Below are 18,356 nucleotides of genomic sequence, written 5' to 3' on the forward strand. Positions count from 1 at the left end.
AAGATTTAGGGGAGTACACTCTCTTCACACTCCATCACAGTAGGTGGCGGTATGCACCTATGAAGTTGGTTCGCAACCCGCCATAAAACCAACAGAAGAAGAAGAACGATTGAATGATTGAGAAACACCCTGCAGTTTGAAAACACCCACAAATTCAAAAACGTCCACTTTTGCTCTGCAGAGACCTCAATCTCTCTGCAGTGAGGGGCTACTGCCTTTTCTCTTCAATTCAGTAGGACGAATTGAGTACTGTATGAAATGCGGTGTGTATATGAGGACATTAACTGTGACAAGATGATTGACAGACAGTTTACAGTGACAGGATGCACGTAAATATATAACAAAACAGTAAAACTAGAAAAAAAGAATGCACGGAACCTAAAAACAATTTATAAGTTTTAAAAATCATACCAGTTGCAGGTTCGTATACTGGTTCAGAGTTCTTCGTGTCCTTCGGCTTCACTCTCGCTCCTCCCCAGAAATTCAGCGGCTCCTTCACCACCAAAGCACCGGTGGAAACGTTCTGAAACTCGGGCAGCGACAGAAGCGTTTGCTGAGCCATTCTGGTCTGGCCGGGAACCACGTAAAAATGCTCGGTCAATGTCAGTGCTTATTAGCGATATAATTTTGTTTCCAGTAGTGTCGGTATTAATCGACATGCGTGCAACGTTAAAGTTAAGCATGCACAGACGTCGAATAATAACTAGTTTGTTGTGCACAGTACACTTTGGCTAATCCTCGTCACTGCCACAACAGGGAAACGCCTCATTACAGGTCATTGAAACAAGAACGCTTCCGATTGCGTGAACATTCACTAATAAGAATGCAGCACTGATTGATCAAGTTTATGCATTAATTGTACAACGACAACAGAATGTTAACAGAAATGCACTAAACAGTCATTTAAATGCATGTTCCTTACCTTTTCAACACAAGTTGTTTACTGCACAAAAGTAGATCGTTCGCCTTCTATGGTTGTGGAGCGAAAAGCGGACGCCTCCACATTTTTTTCGAATTTAAAGCATGTGGTTGTTGCTCAAGGCAAGCTGGCCCGGGATTCCATGAATTGATTACATAAAGGGTGGGTGTGAATGATTTGTGAGTTACCTTAAGCACCGCCTTTAGACCACATTTTTATGGTTTCAACACATTTTTTTTGACCAAAGTTCCAGAAAGCAACAGAAGGCAAGAATTGCGCAAAGCATCCAGATATTCATCTTTCGTTTGATGTGCATGATTCTAGTCTTGTTATATTGCCATGAACTGTAAAGGACACTCCGAACCTAAGACAATACAAACAATATGCGAGTGTATTGCAACAATATCAGCTCTTTCCAGCTTGAAATAATTTAACTGGGACATAAAAAGCTTTATTACAAGGAGGACATGTCTTCTCAGCTTTTTTTGTTCCTGTAGCACACAGCTGTTCTTCTGTGTCTCTCCTTCTCTCACTAGTTATGTACTCGTCAGCACATTTCTTTGTCTTCTGCACTACTAAATTTGGCAATGAAATGTTGAACGTCAATTCTATAGCATATGTAAAATGTATGCTCTTTGCATACTTACCTAAACAAGCAACCATCCGGACATTATTACTGGTAGATTAACCATCTGTGGCTATATTACAAAAAGTGTATCCTGTGGGGGACAATTGCAGCACAATTGCATAAGGCTAAAAGTTAAACTTTACTCTGAATTGCAAAACAATGACTCTGGTCTACGCCTTATGCATACCATTTTACTTTTTTTTTTTTTTAAAGAAGAACTGTAAAACTAATTTCCTAGTAATTTTTTTAATCCAGTGCAAATGCAATTTGAACATGAAATAGTGAAATAATAATCATAATAAAAACTACAGAGGAACAAATGCACAAAGGTTTAAGGTCTAAACAAAATCCTTTATTTAACTTAAATAAAACTTTTACAGACAATAAAAAAAGAGAGGGATAAACATTCTAAGAATCCACAGGTCAAACTATTCTCTCAATTTCTAAATATGAACGTTATATTAATTAATATTGCTTGTAGGTAATCATAAAATTATAATAGTTACAACAAAGAATCATTGCAGCCTTTTGAGCAACATAAATGTGTACCGAAATGCTTCAGATTGAATTTACATTCAAAACTATCTTTCCTCAAGGAACGTTTTCTGTTAGAAATGTGACTAAATATAAATGATAAATTTACCTGATTTAAAAAAAACAACAATAAACAAACAAAAAAGACACAATGCACATGACTTCTGTGGTCACCATCAGGTATCGTTAGCTGCACAACCTGACTATCAATCTTTCATATTGAGTGCTGTTTACACAATGTTCAGCTGAGTGTATGATCTTTTTATGTAGGTATCTCACTGTCTACAAATGTTCATGAAAACTTGGCAGCTTGTGGAGGAGGTCCTAAAAACCCTCCGGCCTGTTTGGTGGCAGCACGGGAGGGGGCGAGACCCAACATCTTCTGGATATTCTGAAAGAACACAAGCATTCAGTGGCAAAGGTTAGGGCATGCATGCATTACATGAATGAACAGTGTCAAAGCCATGTTGACATATAGGCACCAATTTTAACAGAAGTCTATACAGAGGCGTTTGAAGCGGAAGTGTTACCTAGTACTTTCATGGAAGCATTGATAACACTGATACATAAAAAGGATAGGGATTTAAATGATTCTGCTAATTTTAGACCAGTAAACCTTATTAATGTGGTCTGTAAGGTGTTGGCAAAAATTTTGGCTTCACGGTTGGAGAAGGTTCTACCAAGTAGGCTATAATTCATATGGACCAAGTGGGCTTCATCAAGGGAAGGTCAGCAGCCAGTAATGTGAGAAATCTGATGCTATGCCAATATCTAGAACGTGTCATTCCCATACAGTGACCCAATTTGGCTTTAAATGGATTCCAAAGGGTATGAAGTACCATGGGGTTAAACTAACTCAAAATTTGGAGGATAAAATAATGCTGAATTATGACCAACTGGCACTGCTGTAAAAAAATAAAAAATAAAAAATGTGGACAAATAGGAACAGCTGAAACTTTCTCTGTGGGGTAAAGTGAATGTTGTCAAAATGGTTATTGCTCCACAGTTCAATTAAATATCCATGATGATACCTGTGAACATTATAGACCCTTATCTTTAAAAGATATGATAAAATTATCAAGGATTTTCTATGGGAAGGAATAAGACCCTGGATTAAAATGAGTAAATTGTTTCCCCAAGGGACAAGGGGGGCCTTGGATTACTGGATGTGAGGATGTATAATTTTTGGAAGTATCTGCAGATCAGACACCGTGTCAAGAACAAATTCAAAGTGATAACCCTGTGTATGCCTATCTTAATTTAGCACGCGAAGCTCAGACTGCTTCTGTGTTACAAATTAATGCCAAGTGTAACTGCAGATACTTGCAATAACCTGAAAACAATATGGCAGAAGGATTTAGGGATTAGTATTCATGATAATGACTGGCTGGATATCATATTTAATGTGGGTAAGAACATAAGGGAAGCTAGGTGGAAATTAATTCATCACAAAACAGTACATAGATATTATTATACACCATCTGTACTTTACAGGATGGGGATAGCTGGAAATAATCTATGCTGGAAATGTAAGGAAGAGGGCACTTATTTACATATGATCTGGGAACGTTCTTTAGTTAAGCCATTCTGGCGTAAAATTCTGAGATTACTCGAAGCATGGCTGGGCTTTAATTTACCTGTGGAACCACAACTATGCCTTCTTGGAGATAAATCAGTGGTACCCAACATACATAGCAAAAAATGCATTTACCATTATTAAGATTGGTTGTATCACAGCAGCCAGGATGATCTTACACAATAGGAAAACTCTTCCCTCAAAACTGCCATTACATTATTACAACTTGGATCATGCTCCATTCACTCACAAAAATATGGAAAAAATAATATATATAAAAAAATAGATAAACATTACCTGTCGAATTGACATGGTGCACAGGATGTAGAGGAAGATGAAGGAACAGTCAGTGTAATCTTCACCAAGGAGGTTGCGGTGTGAGAGGCCTTGGATATATGACAACGGAACAAATGGAAGTTTGGCCACAACACGACCATCAAAGCTGAAATGGAAAAAAAAATGTAAACACATAAGTTAAGTAGTGATTTCAGGTAACTTTAGCAAATCATACCACTATTAACCTACGATATTATTGAACATTTATAACAAAGCGCCTCTGTGATAATGCATTGAATGGGTACACATACATGGAATTGAACATGCCCATCAAAGCAGTGAAGCAAAAGCCAATGGCAAACATCGATTTCATCCGGACCTGCAATTAAAATATCTTTAACACAATTCCAAAACAAAGTGTAACTTGTTAGACAGCTCACCACATTAACTATGAGAATGAATAAGAAATAACATAAAATAATTAATTATGTGATATAAATTTGAGAACTGCAATAGAAAATATTAGAATACCATAGACAGGTCTCTGTTATTGTTCTTGAGTTTCTCCTCTTGTCTCTCTGTTGAATACAACATTATAGTTTACAGCAGGGGTGTCCAAACTCGGTCCTGGAGGGCCGGTGTCCTGAAGAGTTTAGCTCCAACCCCAATTAAACACACCTGAACCAGCTAATCAAGCTCTTACTAGGCATACTAGAAACTTAAAGGCAGGTGTGTTGAGGCAAGCTGGAGCTAAACTCTGCAGGACACCGACCCTCCAGGACCGAGTTTGGGCACCCCTGGTTTACAGTAATGCTCCATTTATATTGCACAATAACAATTACGTTTTTACTAATTGTTAATAATAACAGAAACAAAAATTTTTTTTACTAATTGTCTGTAATAATTATTATTTTAATATTTGTTAATAGTAATAATCATCATCATGATCTACATAAATAATCATAAACAAAAATCATTTTAATGATCTCACCTATTTTTTTCTTCTGTTGACGCCCAGCTGATTCTGTAATTGTCTCTTTCTTTTTCTCCACTGAAACATGTTACAGAATTGTAATCATTGGTCACATGTATTAAATCCATGCAAAGGACAAACATGCCTCGTTACTTAGAAGTCTGCGATCCGCCGTAAAGCAAGAAGAAGAAGAAGAACATGCCTCCTTCATATAACTTACGTTTTTTGCTTTGTTTTTCAACCTCGGCCTTTAGTCTCTTGTACTTGTCTGTGCGGTACACCAGAACCCATGTTATTCCTGTAGAAACAGAGCAGGGCGAACTGTTATCCGGCACTACAAGAGCTAGTGCGTTTGTCCTGTATTTGCTGAGCTTCGGACATTTTCCTAGGCATTCGCTTACTTATTTCTGACATGCAAAACTCAATTTCAAGGTAGCTTAGCGTGTACATACCTTCCGCTAATAATGCTGTGCAAATAGATATAAACACAATCAGGATGGTATCTGCAAACATTGTGCTCATTTTGGAAAAACGTTTAGGATACTGATAACACTTTGGGTGAGCCACAAGCTCTACTGTAGCATTGTCAGCATTACTGTGATGATATCATCAATGTGCGCCCAGCTTCCTCGTGGGTGCTGAATGTGGTTTCACTATGAAATCATGACTCCACACCTCCTACTAGTGGCAGTGACCCGGCATTATATTTTGGCAGGATAGGTAAATGATGACGAATTGATTAAAACCTATTTTTAAAAACTTTTAAATTATAGTAATGGACATTTGCTCGTGGATTTCAATTGTTTAAGGATGCGATTAAAAAAAAAAAGGATTTAAGATTGCCTTGCAATGTAGTGCACTAGCCTATATAAATTTAATGTATTATTAATTGAACAATTTACTGTTACATGGCCAATTTCATAGCCACTGAAACAAATTAAGCAGTAGGGACTATGAATCTGTGCTCTCCTTCAAAATTATTTTTGTAATATGAAGATACTTAATATTCATATCATTATCATATATGATATCATATATCATTATATTGTTATATTATAAACAATTCACTCTCTCGTATCACAATTTTAGTACAAAAAATATTAAGTATAAAGGCAAGACTCTAGTATACTATGTAATTGTTTAAAAGTTTGATTTTAAAAAAATCCAAACAGTATTTCTAAAGCTCAAAAATGATTTCTTTTTGCTTTCTTATAAATAATAGTATTCAACAGCCGTGTTGTAGCCAATACTCCATCACTGAACCATCAATTTCAAGAGCTGGCGCCACACCATTGCAAAAGATATTGTGGGAAGACCATTGTACATTGTATATATAAATGAAGAAGTAATCACTTTTATATAACACTTTTATAAAGTGTTTAAATGAGTGTACCTTGAGTGGAGAGAGCTCTACTAATTCCTACTAACAAATGTAACATCACACACAAACGCTCCAAAGGAAAAGGTTAGACACAATTGAAATGAAGAGGGAGGAGGAGCGCCGCTGCTTGTCGTGGTTAAAGCAGCCCAGAGCCTCAGTGTGAGTGTGCGCACTGACAGCATGACTGGAGACAGAGACGGCAAGTTGGGCAATCAAGCCGAAAATGAGCATGTTGTCGGGCAACCTTTCCTCATCGGGGTAGCCGGCGGCACTGCCAGCGGCAAGGTTGGCATTCTGCTTTACCTTACATGAATATTAGTTATCGTTTGTTTTGTGTTTGTCAGAGAGATGAGAGCACACCGACCGCGTGGCTCATTGTCACGGAATCATCAATGTGCACATTTATTTTATTACCCGAAATGGTTTGACATGTCCGAAGTAAAAACGGACATACAGACTTTTTCTGCATTTAAGGAGTGATCTAATTGACTAGTTTATTTATTTGTAAATCAAGTTTAATCATTTAGATGGAAAAAAAACCTAATAAATAGGGATAGTATTTTTAAAACTGTTATACAGAATATAATAAATACTTCGCTGGTATGTGTCCCTCAAAAACAAGGATGTTGGTCATTTTCCTGATGTAGACAGCTCCCACACACCGTCGCTATGCACTATGGCGATGGTGGACTTACCAACTTATTAATAAGCATTTAATCAGTGTTATTATTTTCACCTAAAATGCTCTAAATCCAGTTTAATTCACTTGCGAAAAGTAACAGGATTGTTATGGATCAGGCACTGTTGTGTCTAGGCAAATTACGGCTGTCTTTTGTTGTTAGAAAATAGCATGACACTTGCGCCGGATAAATCACCACAATCCCTCCGACATTCCATCAGATTCATTAAAATCCCATCAGCTGTCGAACACCCTAATTACAGTTTTACTTAAGCTAAATATACAACGCGTTGTGAGGAAAGTCTAACTTTGCGGTTATATGTGGATAAAACCTTGTCCGCGCCGGAGGATGTCTTGCGTCTGCTAGGATAACAGTTATGATAACAGTTACGCACGGTCTCTTTGTTTTACGAGCTAACGGTGTGTGATGATACAAGAGAACGAGATAAAAGTTTATATATGTGTGTTTAGCGTTAAACCTAAATAACTACTGAATTTGGACGATATAGAGGAGTAACTGCGGAGCTTTTGTTGGTTAACGATATTGGGGTCAGCGACACATCATGCGTCACATCTTACCTCATTTACGTGCGTAAAGGCGGCGTGCGTGCGTGCGTACGCAGTGATGCGTCAAGCGGCTCCTTCAGTGAAGCGTGTTTGTTTTTGATTAAAAAAAAGTTTTTTTGATTTGCTTTATTGAAATATTTGTAGATAATATGTTCGTGTTATTTAGAGTAGGTAAATAAATAATATACAGTTAAAAGTAAACGGAAAACTAAAAATGGTTAAGGTTACCACGCCATACCTGGTAACAAAATGTTTTAAATGATTATTTTCAATAATATTTTAAATGTTAATTTAATTTTATATTTTAATATATTTAATATTTATGTTACTTTTATTTTTTATTATTATCTATATATTATAATATATATGATATTAAATATTTTATATATATATTACTGAAAGTGTAAAAAATGAATGACAAAAATGAAATGAATATTTTCAGTCTAGGTATATTACCTGTTGTACTTTGTTTTATTTTATATTTAGCATATATTTATAGCATTAGTGTTGTGTTTGTGCAAGATTATTTATGTTTTATTTATATTACTTATTATGTTTATGTTACTATTGGCCATAGATGTTGGAAAAGCCAATTATGATGAAGTTTAAGTCATTATGTGGAATGCTATTGCATTTTTAATTTTATTTACATTTTATGTTTTACTGACAACTCTGTTTAGTCATTATTTAAAATGTCTCTGTACATAATGTGTCTGTTCCTTTCTGTTTCCGTTTGCTTATGTTGTGACTGCTATATCTCCCAGCTGTCAGGTGTGCAAGTTTCTCTTACCACAGTGCATGGGAGATATGTGTTATCTAATTTCTCAGTGAAAATGCTTTGACTAGACTTTCTCAAGCAGTACGTTATCGTGTCTGTGGATGTGCTTGTAGGCATGTTTTGTCCGGAGCTAATATGTTATGCTCTTGGTGTGCTGTTTAAGGACACCAGTTTGTTTACATCCTGAAACTGCTCAAATAAAGCAGATAATTGACTGAAGCAAGTGATTCCTTTCCATGTTTAATGCAGCCAGAAACATCTTTGCGTTGATAACATACATCACAACCCAACCCACTAGGTGCACTTTAGGTAGCATTCGCATTACATTTCTAAATGGCAGCTTTGCTTGTTGGGTGAACACAAATGCTTGGGAATTAATCAGGGAACTGTTTAGTCAGCAACAGCAGAAGCTGCTTTTTGGCTGTCCTGCAAGGTTAGTTTAGGGGCCAGTGACAGGCTAGGCTAGGAGAGATGCCCACTTCACTGCAGATATACTCACTTCTGGGGACCATGGCTTCTTTCTCCTTCCTGCTGTAGGTTGTTATGAGTTTTATAACTTGCTCAGTATCCTCCTGATGATTCAAAGGTAAATGATTGTCTTTCTTTGCCTGTAGGCCATTTAGCATGTGAGCAGGATTAGAGCTTACTTTGGCTGGAGGTTGATGGATCTTGGGCACAGTGTACCAACAAATGTCAAAGAAGTGTTTGAGCTCTTTTTTTTTTCTTTCTGCAAGGCTTTAACACAGTGGAAAAACATGTAATTATTACATAATATAAATTAGTTTGTGGTGTTGAAGCCGGTGTGATTGGACCTAGTTGAAATGCACTCCAGTTCCTATCATGCACTCCTGCATGAATAATTTGGTAAAGCTTTACAATAATGTCCAATTAGTCAGAACATTAACTAAAATGAACTAACAATGAGCAATTAATTTTTTACAGTATATATTAATTTTAGTTAACATTAGTAAAAAAAATACAGCTGTTCATTGTTAATGTCAGCACAAGCCCATTAAATAATATTAATATATTTACTAATAAATGCTTTAGAATTATTGCTAGTTCATGTTAAATAATGAAGTTCGTGTTCTATCTAATGTCAATAAATGGAATTTATTGCAAAGTGTTACCAGTAAATCATACAAAAAATACTGCTGTACTGTTCATTGCTCAACATGCTGCTTGTCTAATTGACATGCACATCAGTTGGTGTTAACTAAAAGTGCACCATTATATTTAAATGTAGTTCGAGTGTCACCGTCATTGTGGTTTAAGGACCCAGCATATCAAACTGGTGTAACTTTGTGTAGAACCTGGTGCAGGTATTATAAAAACGTTGTTTTCTTGGCTATTATATGTTATTGTGAGGCAAGTAAATGTCTTACAAAACTGTATGCAACAGAAACTTCATGCAGTCCTAGTGTTTGTGCTGTGATTATTTTGTGTGACAGATAGGGTTGCAAAAAGGTGGAACATTTCCAGTAAATTTCGGAAACATTCCAGAAATTTTGGAAACTTTCCAGGATTTTTTTTTTTAATATTCCAGGGATTTTTGGAAAGTTTCCGGAAACTTGCCGGAAATTTTCCACCCCTTTGCAACCCTACTGACAGAAGACAACATTATTTCCCTAACTCTTAAGTCAGAAATGCATTGTGTTTTGAAAGATATTACAGGCCTTGGAGCAGATCACTGGCTGTTTTTGCTTAACGTATGCTTGGTGTATATGTTTGTAGCTTCTTACACAGGGCCTGGGACAGCTTGGACTGTTTGTGGATTATGCTTTAAATGGATTGAGGGACTGGCACTCAGCATTGCAGCTGGTGAAGGAAAGCTTTGTAAGACATTTGAGCACATACACATAGGTTAGATACAGCAGGGTTTCATCAGACTCCGCAGGATTCAGTTGCATATCCCTGCACTGCCGTCTGTCTTGTGCTTGGCTCTTTATTAACATGTGGTTGACTCTTAACATGATCTAATGATCTGAACTCATGGCATGTGGTTTCCGGTGTTATTTGATGGAGTTATTCTCACTGTTCTTTCATAATAGCTTTTACTAGTCTGTTTATATATCATACATCAAGTGACTGTGACAGTAAGTTTATTCAGTTCTTTTGGACTTTGTATGTGAATACCTTTTGTATTAAAGTTGTGCTAAAGTAATACTTCTCATATCATCATGATTAGGTCAGCTATCTAAGGTACACCATAGACCTTGTGCATTTTAGTGCTGTTTCTCTCTCTTTTCTGCTTGGCTCATCAGGGTGTATCTCCGTCCTCCATATTGGTCAGATATGACAGAGTATTGAGGTTTTTTTTGGCCCATTAGTAGACTGTCTTTGGAAAATATATCAGTTTTTATGAGGAGAGTCAGTGTACCAGACATTGTCAAGCTGCGGAGAGGTGCAGAAATCTCTCAGTGACGGTGTGAGCAAGCACCTGCTTATGTTTTTCATAACTGCTCAAGGTTTGTGTTTTTTTTACAGGATGTGCCACCTGTGAGTGTGGGTTATACTCCTTGTTCTTTGTTTTGTTTTCTTAACAGGCATATTTATTGTGTCTGCGAAACGAGAACGTGTAGGGATTGAAGAGACGCAGAAGACAGTATCTAAGTCTTGTTGTACAATCACAGAGCCAGTTCTGTTATGTAAAGTTCTGTGTTTATGCCTTGAATGGGGGTGGTGTAATTTTGATTTTGACTATAAGGACTCTTTCAGTCATTTTTAGTGATATTTGAATTTAATGTATGTCATTGTTTTATGTCAAAACACCACTTGTTTTTACAAAACACCATTGACAATACTCATAACGTAACCTTGTGAGTTTAAATAGCCTATAGTACAGTTCAGCATAAAACTATATAAATTCTTGGTTCATTCTTGGTTTGTCATGATAAAATTAATGATGTGCAGATCAGTAAGTGTGTTAGATTAATCCAACTGATTTATTGAAAACTACATTTCTTACATTTTATAAATGACTTTACATAAACCTTTTGGAACAAACTAAAAATAAAAAGCACCGAATGCATTTAATGTTTTAAAAGTATGGCCTAGTAAAATGTATATAACTTTTTTAGCAGCTAATGTTGTAAATAATGTGATTATTAAATATCATATTGTGGTATTTAATTTTTAAAAAATCCCACTTGAGTCATTCGCTGTCGTTTTAATATGTATTATTCTGTCATTTAGCCTGTGTGATTCATGCAAAACCAAAGAGTTTTTTCATGCTGGTGGTGGAGGGAAATACGTCCAAAATTGTAAAAAATATTAATTTGATAAAATTAACCATGAGTTATTTTTTTTTAGCATGTAATCAGTTGTGCATGACATATTCATTAAAATGTCAGTCTTTTGTGAAAATGGTCAACACTAGGGAATCTGTCACAAAATATGCTTCCAGTAGCAGAGATAAGGAGCAGTTTAGCCTTATGGTGTCCAATGCTGATGGTTTAAATTCATTTGGTTCATAATTCAAAAGTATATAATTGGGTCAGAAGACATTGCGAACACAAATGCGATTTAAAAAAAAATAATTCTGCTGTTTGCCATACATGAAAATACAGGGCCATCACTGGCATTCAATTTAGCTGCAACTTTGCTTGGCTGATTATCATAAAAAAATCATATTATATATTTGAACGCAGCCCTCATGAAAACTTTTAAATGACTTCACTAGACTATCATGACATGTCTTTGGAAGAAGTGCCAAAACTGTCACTGGTGTCCTCAAAAAAATGTGCATGAGGCACATGAACAGAACCAAACCATTCAAATCTTCTGGTTTAAACCGGCTTTTGGTTTCCTACCTGATTTTAGTGGCCACCCACAGAAATTACACACTTAACATTAAATCATTGCCCATTTTGTCATTATTTGAGTTTGAATTAAGATTACTCACTGAAACTTGCTTTAGAGCACATATGTACTCAACTACAATCCTGTCTTTTTTCAGTCATCAGTTTGTGGGAAGATTATGGAGCTTCTTGGTCAGAATAAGATCGACCATCATCAGAGGCAGGTGGCCATCCTCAGTCAGGATAGTTTCTACAGGGTACTGACCTCTGAACAGAAGGCCAAGGCTCTAAAAGGACAATTTAATTTTGACCACCCAGGTAAAAGAGTTTGAAAAGCTCATGTTTATGTTAACATAATTTATTTTCTATATAGATTTATTTTACTTGACCTGATTTATAGTTCTTTATGTGTGCTTTTGCATTGCCAAATACCCCTGCCTATTGCAGTGTGTTATTGTGAGCAGAATACAGCTCAGACCCTGACCGTTGATGCAGTCTGTATACTTTGGCAGCTCTCTTGCTCTCTCTGTGTGTGTGTGTGTGTGTGTGTGTGTGTGTGTGTGTGTGTCGGAGTGAGTGTTTGCTTGACTCAGCCACCCTCACACACACACTCATTCTGCAGCAGCACAAGTGGCTTATTACCTTTTTGCTTGTTTGTGTGTGTGTGCGTGTCGGAGTGAGTGTTTGCTTGACTCAGCCACCCTCACACACACACTCATTCTGCAGCAGCACAAGTGGCTTATCACCTTTTTGCTTGTTCTTTATATCCCATTTCCTGTGGGTCAAGAAACCTTAGAACAAATTCTGTGTTGTCTGTCTGATCCTCTTTTACTCTGTCCCACAGATGCGTTTGATAATGAGTTGATAGTCAAAACCCTTTGTGATATCATGGAGGGAAGAACTGTCCAAATTCCTGTCTACGACTTTGTTACCCACTCAAGGTCAGTTCAGACCACATCTTGGATAACGTAAAGGGATAGTTTGCCAAAAAAAAGAGAATTCTGCCATCATTTACTCACCATCATGTCATTCCAAACCTTTAAGACTTTGGTTAATCTTCAAAACGCAGACTAAATTAAATCAGTTCATCATATAAAGCAATTGTATTTCTTCAAGACTTTGATTAAACCGCTTGATTGAGTTCATTTTACAACCTTTTTGAATCTTCTACGTTTTGGTTACCTGGATGTTTTTTTAAAGGACGGACTGGAACCTCTCAGTTTTCATTAAAAATATCTCAATTTGTGTTTCGAAGATTAACTAAAGTCATATGGGTTTGGAACGACATGAGGGTGAGTAAATGATGACAGTTTTAATATGATCCATTTAACTTATTATCATTGCATTGTTTCTATGTGTGGATTTTTTAGTATTTATTTGAGTTTCAAACCACACACAAAAGCAGCGTGTAAGCAGCACATATTTATTTCGGTGCACATATTCAGCGGCTGCAGGAAAGTAGCAGAAACACAGTCCAGAATGTAACTGCTGTTGATTTGCTTACATGCTACTTGAGCATAGTGTTTCAAACAGGCCTTATCTTGATTTGTGTTATGTAATCTGTTTGTTCAGGTATTTCTTGCATCCTGATACACTTGTTTTCCTTACCTTTTGCAGGAAAGAAGAGACAGTCACTGTTTATCCAGCAGATGTAGTTTTATTTGAAGGCATTCTTATGTTTTATTCGCAAGAAATCAGAGATCTGTTTCAAATGAAGCTGTTTGTGGATACGGATGCAGATACACGTCTGTCACGCAGAGGTGTGTGAGGACTCAACGATTATTCATAGTGTGGTAGTGATAGGACGATGTATTTCAGTGCAGTTTGATTCACTTCTTACGATTCTCTCTCTTACTCTTACTCTTATCTCATTGCCCTCTGCTCGCAGTCCTGAGAGACATCAGTGAGAGAGGCCGTGACCTAGAGCAAGTGCTAAGCCAATACATAACATTTGTTAAGCCGGCCTTCGAGGAGTTCTGTCTGCCAGTGAGTTTTACACTTTTCTGCCATATATGATCTGCGTGTGTGTGGTTTTGTATTTATTTATTTTATTATTATTTTATATAACATACACACTCACACACATTCATGTGATGGCAAAGCTAAATATTATTTAATATTATATAAAAAATACACACTCTCACACACACATTCCTGTTTTGGCGAAGCTGAATTTTCAACAGCCATTACTCCAGTCTTCATATGATCCTTTAGAAATCATTATAATTTGCAGATTCAGTGATGAATAGAAATGAAAGGACAGCATTTATTTGAAATATAATTTTTTTTGTAAAGTCTTAAATGTCTTTACTCTCACTTTTGAACTTGTGCATATTCTTACACTTTCAATATTATGAACAACACTGACACAATTTTGCTTATTTTTACAACACAAAATGTAAACACTGAAACACTGTAAAAACTGAAACAGTTGTAAAACAACTGGATGTGGTTTTTGTTTTTCCATGTTAATTTCTTTGTTGTGCTGTTTGGCAAATATAAATGGTCATTTTATTTTTTTAGGCAAATGAAAATATTTATTTATATTGAATGTGTATATACGGACCATTAATTGACTCCATTTTTTTTTTTTTTTCAAACACTGTTATGCAGAAGCAGAGCCAATATTAAAGACAGTTTACAATAGAACATGTTTCTGGCTTTTTGTCTAGAAGTGGGTGGCGAAATATTTGCTCACTGGAAATGTTGCTGATCATCATCTTGACTTGAGAATTTTTTTTCTCAGGGCTTCTGTCTCTCTCTCTCTTTTTTTTTTTTACTTAATCTGTTTTTCTTTCAGACAAAAAAGTATGCTGATGTGATCATTCCAAGGGGAGCTGATAATCTGGGTGAGATTTTAAATGTGTTTATCCAAACTTTACCATGGAAGAGAGGAGACACAAATATTTTGATATGGAAATGTTTTGGAACAGTTAATGATATACATATATTGTTTTGAAAATAGGAATGTTTTGAAGCAAGGCCGCACTTATAATAATAATAAAAAATAATTTGACACCGTTTTACTAAGCAATGACTTGCAAGGCAACTTTAATAGATGTTTGTACTTGCATGTTTATGTCTCTCTCTCTCTCTAGTTGCCATAAATTTGATAGTGCAACACATTCAGGATATTCTGAATGGTGGTTTGACCAAACGCTTGAACAGATACCTCAATGGCCACAACACACCTCGTAAACGGCATCCCTCAGAGTCCAGCAGCAGGCCGCATTGACCAGCCCTCCATCAGGATATCGGGAATGCAGGAGAGAAAGAATATGTGAAGGATGGATGCAAGAGGAAAGAAGGATTGCTTGTGCATTCTGTTAATTAGCCAACACTTTATAAGACAAAAAGAATCATGAAAGATTTCAAGAATTTCAAAGATTGCCTTTTATTTAATTCTGCTTCCTCCTCCTTTTTTTTTGTTTGTTTACTTTTGGACTGGCTACACTTGATGTTTTAGGAGTTAGAAAGATAAATAAAACTTCTAGTTCTGGGATTGCTAAAGGTCAAAATGGATATTTCCTCTATTTATTTCCTCTATTTATTTAAAAAATTTTATTTTATTTTTTTTTGTACCTGTTTGTTGACTAAAAGCGGGAATGCAGATAATTAAATATTAAGTGACTCCATGGTAATGAGGATTGAACATATATTTTTTTTTAATTATTATTTTTTAATCTTTTATCCTTTTATTAGAAAGGACTGCATTTGCAAATTTATTTAAATAACCTCTTCACTGGAAAATGCTTTAGAGGCTAAAAACAGTTGTTTTAAAATCCCTTCTTTTTGGTTGACAGTGATGGAATAAGTTTTTAGTATTCTGGCATTATTTATAAGATGTCCCTCTATGATCAGTGTTTCTTGCAGAAGGATAAACATTTATCCCTCCATTTCACTTGAACAATTCAGGCAGTGTTGCTACATCACAACAGGCCTCTCAGGGTGTAGTTACTACAAATGAAAACAATAACTCACTTTTTGTCCTAAAAGGAAAGAGACAAGACTGTAATCTACATTGAAATTGAGTCTATACAGAAGACATCAGAGACCACACCTATAAAAAAGGGCTCTAAGCTGGCTAATTAAACAGAACTAAATTACAAACCTGGTACTTAAAAATTGGTAGAATATTTACAGAGATGCCAGATGATCCTCATTAAACATGGTCATGTACTTTAAAACGAAGCCCAGTGGTTGATTGTGCCGCATTGCTGTGGAGTGTTAGCATGAATAGTGATCTATTTGTTAAGAGATTTATGTTCATATACTATGCACTGTACCCTTGACTCTAATAATGCAATTTGACAGTTTATGACTCTATTGTGCAAGGCATTTAGATAAATGGAGATGCTTACTTGAAATGAATTCTCAGAGTTTCTTCATCCCTTGCAATGTTTTTATTTATTTAAAAAAAAAAACATTATTTCACCTGTGTTGTGACTTCTTATATGCCCAGTCTTTGACAAAACTCACCAAAGAGTTAATTTAGTGTTCTTTTACATTTCAAGCCATGTAATTTTCATACACAATATATATTTTCCGCTGTAGCTCAGTTTTCCTGCATCTTGGAGCCAGAGAGAAGCCATTATAAGGCACTCTGAAATCATTCAGGGATGTGAAACTGAACAATCCAACCTTTAAACTTGACCCTGACTGTAAATGTACCTCATATATACATTCCTTTTGATCTTGAAACTTGAAACTTTCACTAAAAATTGGTTAATCATTGATATACGTATTGTTCTTATTTAACATTGTTTTTATTTTGCTAAATTTTATTTTCTGGCTGGCTTCATTCGCATTGCTGCTGTGATACAGGGTGACTCATTTACTATTCTTGTGTAAAAATTCTAAATGATCACTTATTGAATGATGTGAATATTTATTTGATCGAGTATGATCATTTCGCAGATAATGCCATTTAATTGTCAGATTATTACATTTAATCAGAGTCGTCATCATTCATATCTGAGCCAGATGCAAAAAAAACAAAAACATTTTGTGACTTGAATACTTATTTGGTTGTCAAAGGCATTCTTACCCCCAGGCTGTTTATTTGGTCAAAATTGCATAAATTATTAGAAATCTTTTGTTGACGTCTGGTCCTTGGATTTGTTTGGGTAATACATGTGTGATTCAATCAGTATGTTCATAGATTAATTTGAAAATTCTTGAAAAGAACCTGTTTGAAACCACAGCAACAAATTTTGTGCCAACATAAAGTTCTTGTATGTGAAATTACAGACTGTTCCTTTTATTTTCATGCCGTTACATTAGCTAAATATTGTAAATATTACTTTTCTAAACAACACTTCGTTACTAAAACATCTAAGCTGTCGAACAGAGATATCCATACCGCTCATCAAAAGGTTTTGATATATTAGCACAGATTTGAACACCAGCTTTTAAAATGCAGTACACATTACGAACATTTTTTTTCCCACACAATCAGTTCAGTCGTGAATAAAATCATGATTTCATAACTGTTATCATCTCTATTTTACCAGCTTGCACACCCAGTGTGTAATCCTACTTGACAGAAAGTGATGCAAATCTGTCGAACAGAGATATCCATACGGCTCATCAAAAGGTTTTGATATATTAGCACAGATTTGAACACCAGCTTTTAAAATGCAGTACACATTACGAACATTTTTTTCCCCACACAATCAGTTCAGTCGTGAATAAAATCATGATTTCATAACTGTTATCATCTCTATTTTACCAGCTTGCACACCCAGTGTGTAATCCTACTTGACAGAAAGTGATGCAAATATAGTATTGTTTTTCTGAAATTTGTGGGATTCCAAAGATGTAAACTGATGACATTGTTTAATGTGCAATCAATTAGTTTGGTTCCCACACTAATGTCTGTAATTATAGCAAATACTGTTTTTACCAGAATATGTTACAACCTTTATGCATTTATGTTGATTTTAGAAAGAAATCCTAGTCTGGAACAGATTGTCTTGTTGCAAAGTGGGGTGACTTCGGAGGGGATTTCAAAAGTATGGTGTTCTGCACGATGTATGATATGTTCAATTATTGTTGCCTTTGAGTTTTGGTGCTTGCGAAACGGGTGCAAAATGCAAATAAAGCCAAAACTATTATAAAATCAGAAATGGTTGCATGCTTGTGTTACTGGATCAAACAAACTACAGTTGCAAGGCTTTAAAACAGCATTTCTGTGACACTGCAATGGATATTAATAACACTTTATCTTGAAATGTTACTCTTGA

The 18,356-nt window shown here is 35.7% G+C and overlaps 3 protein-coding genes across 4 annotated transcripts in view; 1 reads left to right on the forward strand and 2 right to left on the reverse strand.

The window, feature by feature from the left end:
• LOC107695268 (aldehyde dehydrogenase family 9 member A1-A-like) overlaps positions 1 to 1,064 on the reverse strand; it is a 16,721-nt gene extending 15,657 nt beyond the window's left edge. The window contains exons 1-2 of one of the 2 annotated variants that reach the window (XM_016495099.1): positions 923 to 1,064; positions 412 to 563 (exon numbers count right to left, since the gene is read on the reverse strand). In XM_016495099.1, coding sequence (XP_016350585.1) covers positions 412 to 562 — 151 coding nt within the window. In that variant the 5' untranslated portion in view covers position 563; positions 923 to 1,064. Of the gene's footprint in view, positions 1 to 411; positions 569 to 922 lie in introns of both variants that reach the window. The other variant, XM_016495098.1, reaches the window with a different exon arrangement.
• An 885-nt stretch (positions 1,065 to 1,949) lies between these two features.
• On the reverse strand, positions 1,950 to 5,562 carry tmco1 (transmembrane and coiled-coil domains 1). Its single transcript, XM_016495102.1, has 7 exons — positions 5,359 to 5,562; positions 5,127 to 5,204; positions 4,925 to 4,984; positions 4,465 to 4,511; positions 4,245 to 4,312; positions 3,955 to 4,099; positions 1,950 to 2,472 (listed from the first exon to the last, which is right to left on the reverse strand). The coding sequence occupies exons 1-7, from the start codon at positions 5,426 to 5,428 to the stop codon at positions 2,374 to 2,376; spliced, it is 567 nt and encodes a 188-aa protein (XP_016350588.1). The 5' UTR covers positions 5,429 to 5,562; the 3' UTR covers positions 1,950 to 2,373.
• A 752-nt stretch (positions 5,563 to 6,314) lies between these two features.
• LOC107695269 (uridine-cytidine kinase 2-A-like) lies at positions 6,315 to 15,730 on the forward strand. Its single transcript, XM_016495100.1, has 7 exons — positions 6,315 to 6,572; positions 12,270 to 12,429; positions 12,956 to 13,052; positions 13,729 to 13,871; positions 14,000 to 14,097; positions 14,912 to 14,960; positions 15,210 to 15,730. Exons 1-7 carry the CDS (start codon positions 6,468 to 6,470, stop codon positions 15,344 to 15,346), a joined length of 789 nt encoding a protein of 262 aa, XP_016350586.1. The 5' UTR covers positions 6,315 to 6,467; the 3' UTR covers positions 15,347 to 15,730.
• Positions 15,731 to 18,356: the final 2,626 nt, after the last annotated feature.

This window comes from Sinocyclocheilus anshuiensis, unplaced genomic scaffold (genome assembly GCF_001515605.1).
Source record: "Sinocyclocheilus anshuiensis isolate Anshui unplaced genomic scaffold, SAMN03320099.WGS_v1.1 scaffold122, whole genome shotgun sequence".
NCBI lineage: Eukaryota > Metazoa > Chordata > Actinopteri > Cypriniformes > Cyprinidae > Sinocyclocheilus > Sinocyclocheilus anshuiensis.

Excerpts from the sequence above, each read along its gene's own strand:
- tmco1 (XM_016495102.1), bottom strand. The coding sequence starts at position 5,428 with ATGAGCACAATGTTTGCAGATACCATCCTGATTGTGTTTATATCTATT. Across the intron at positions 5,205-5,358 it reads CACAGCATTATTAGCGGAAG|GAATAACATGGGTTCTGGTG; the intron begins GTATGTACACGC and ends CTGTTTCTACAG. Across the intron at positions 4,512-4,924 it reads TCAACAGAAGAAAAAAATAG|AGAGACAAGAGGAGAAACTC; the intron begins GTGAGATCATTA and ends TGTATTCAACAG.
- LOC107695269 (XM_016495100.1), top strand. The coding sequence starts at position 6,468 with ATGACTGGAGACAGAGACGGCAAGTTGGGCAATCAAGCCGAAAATGAG. Across the intron at positions 12,430-12,955 it reads ATTTAATTTTGACCACCCAG|ATGCGTTTGATAATGAGTTG; the intron begins GTAAAAGAGTTT and ends TCTGTCCCACAG. Across the intron at positions 13,872-13,999 it reads TACACGTCTGTCACGCAGAG|TCCTGAGAGACATCAGTGAG; the intron begins GTGTGTGAGGAC and ends CTCTGCTCGCAG.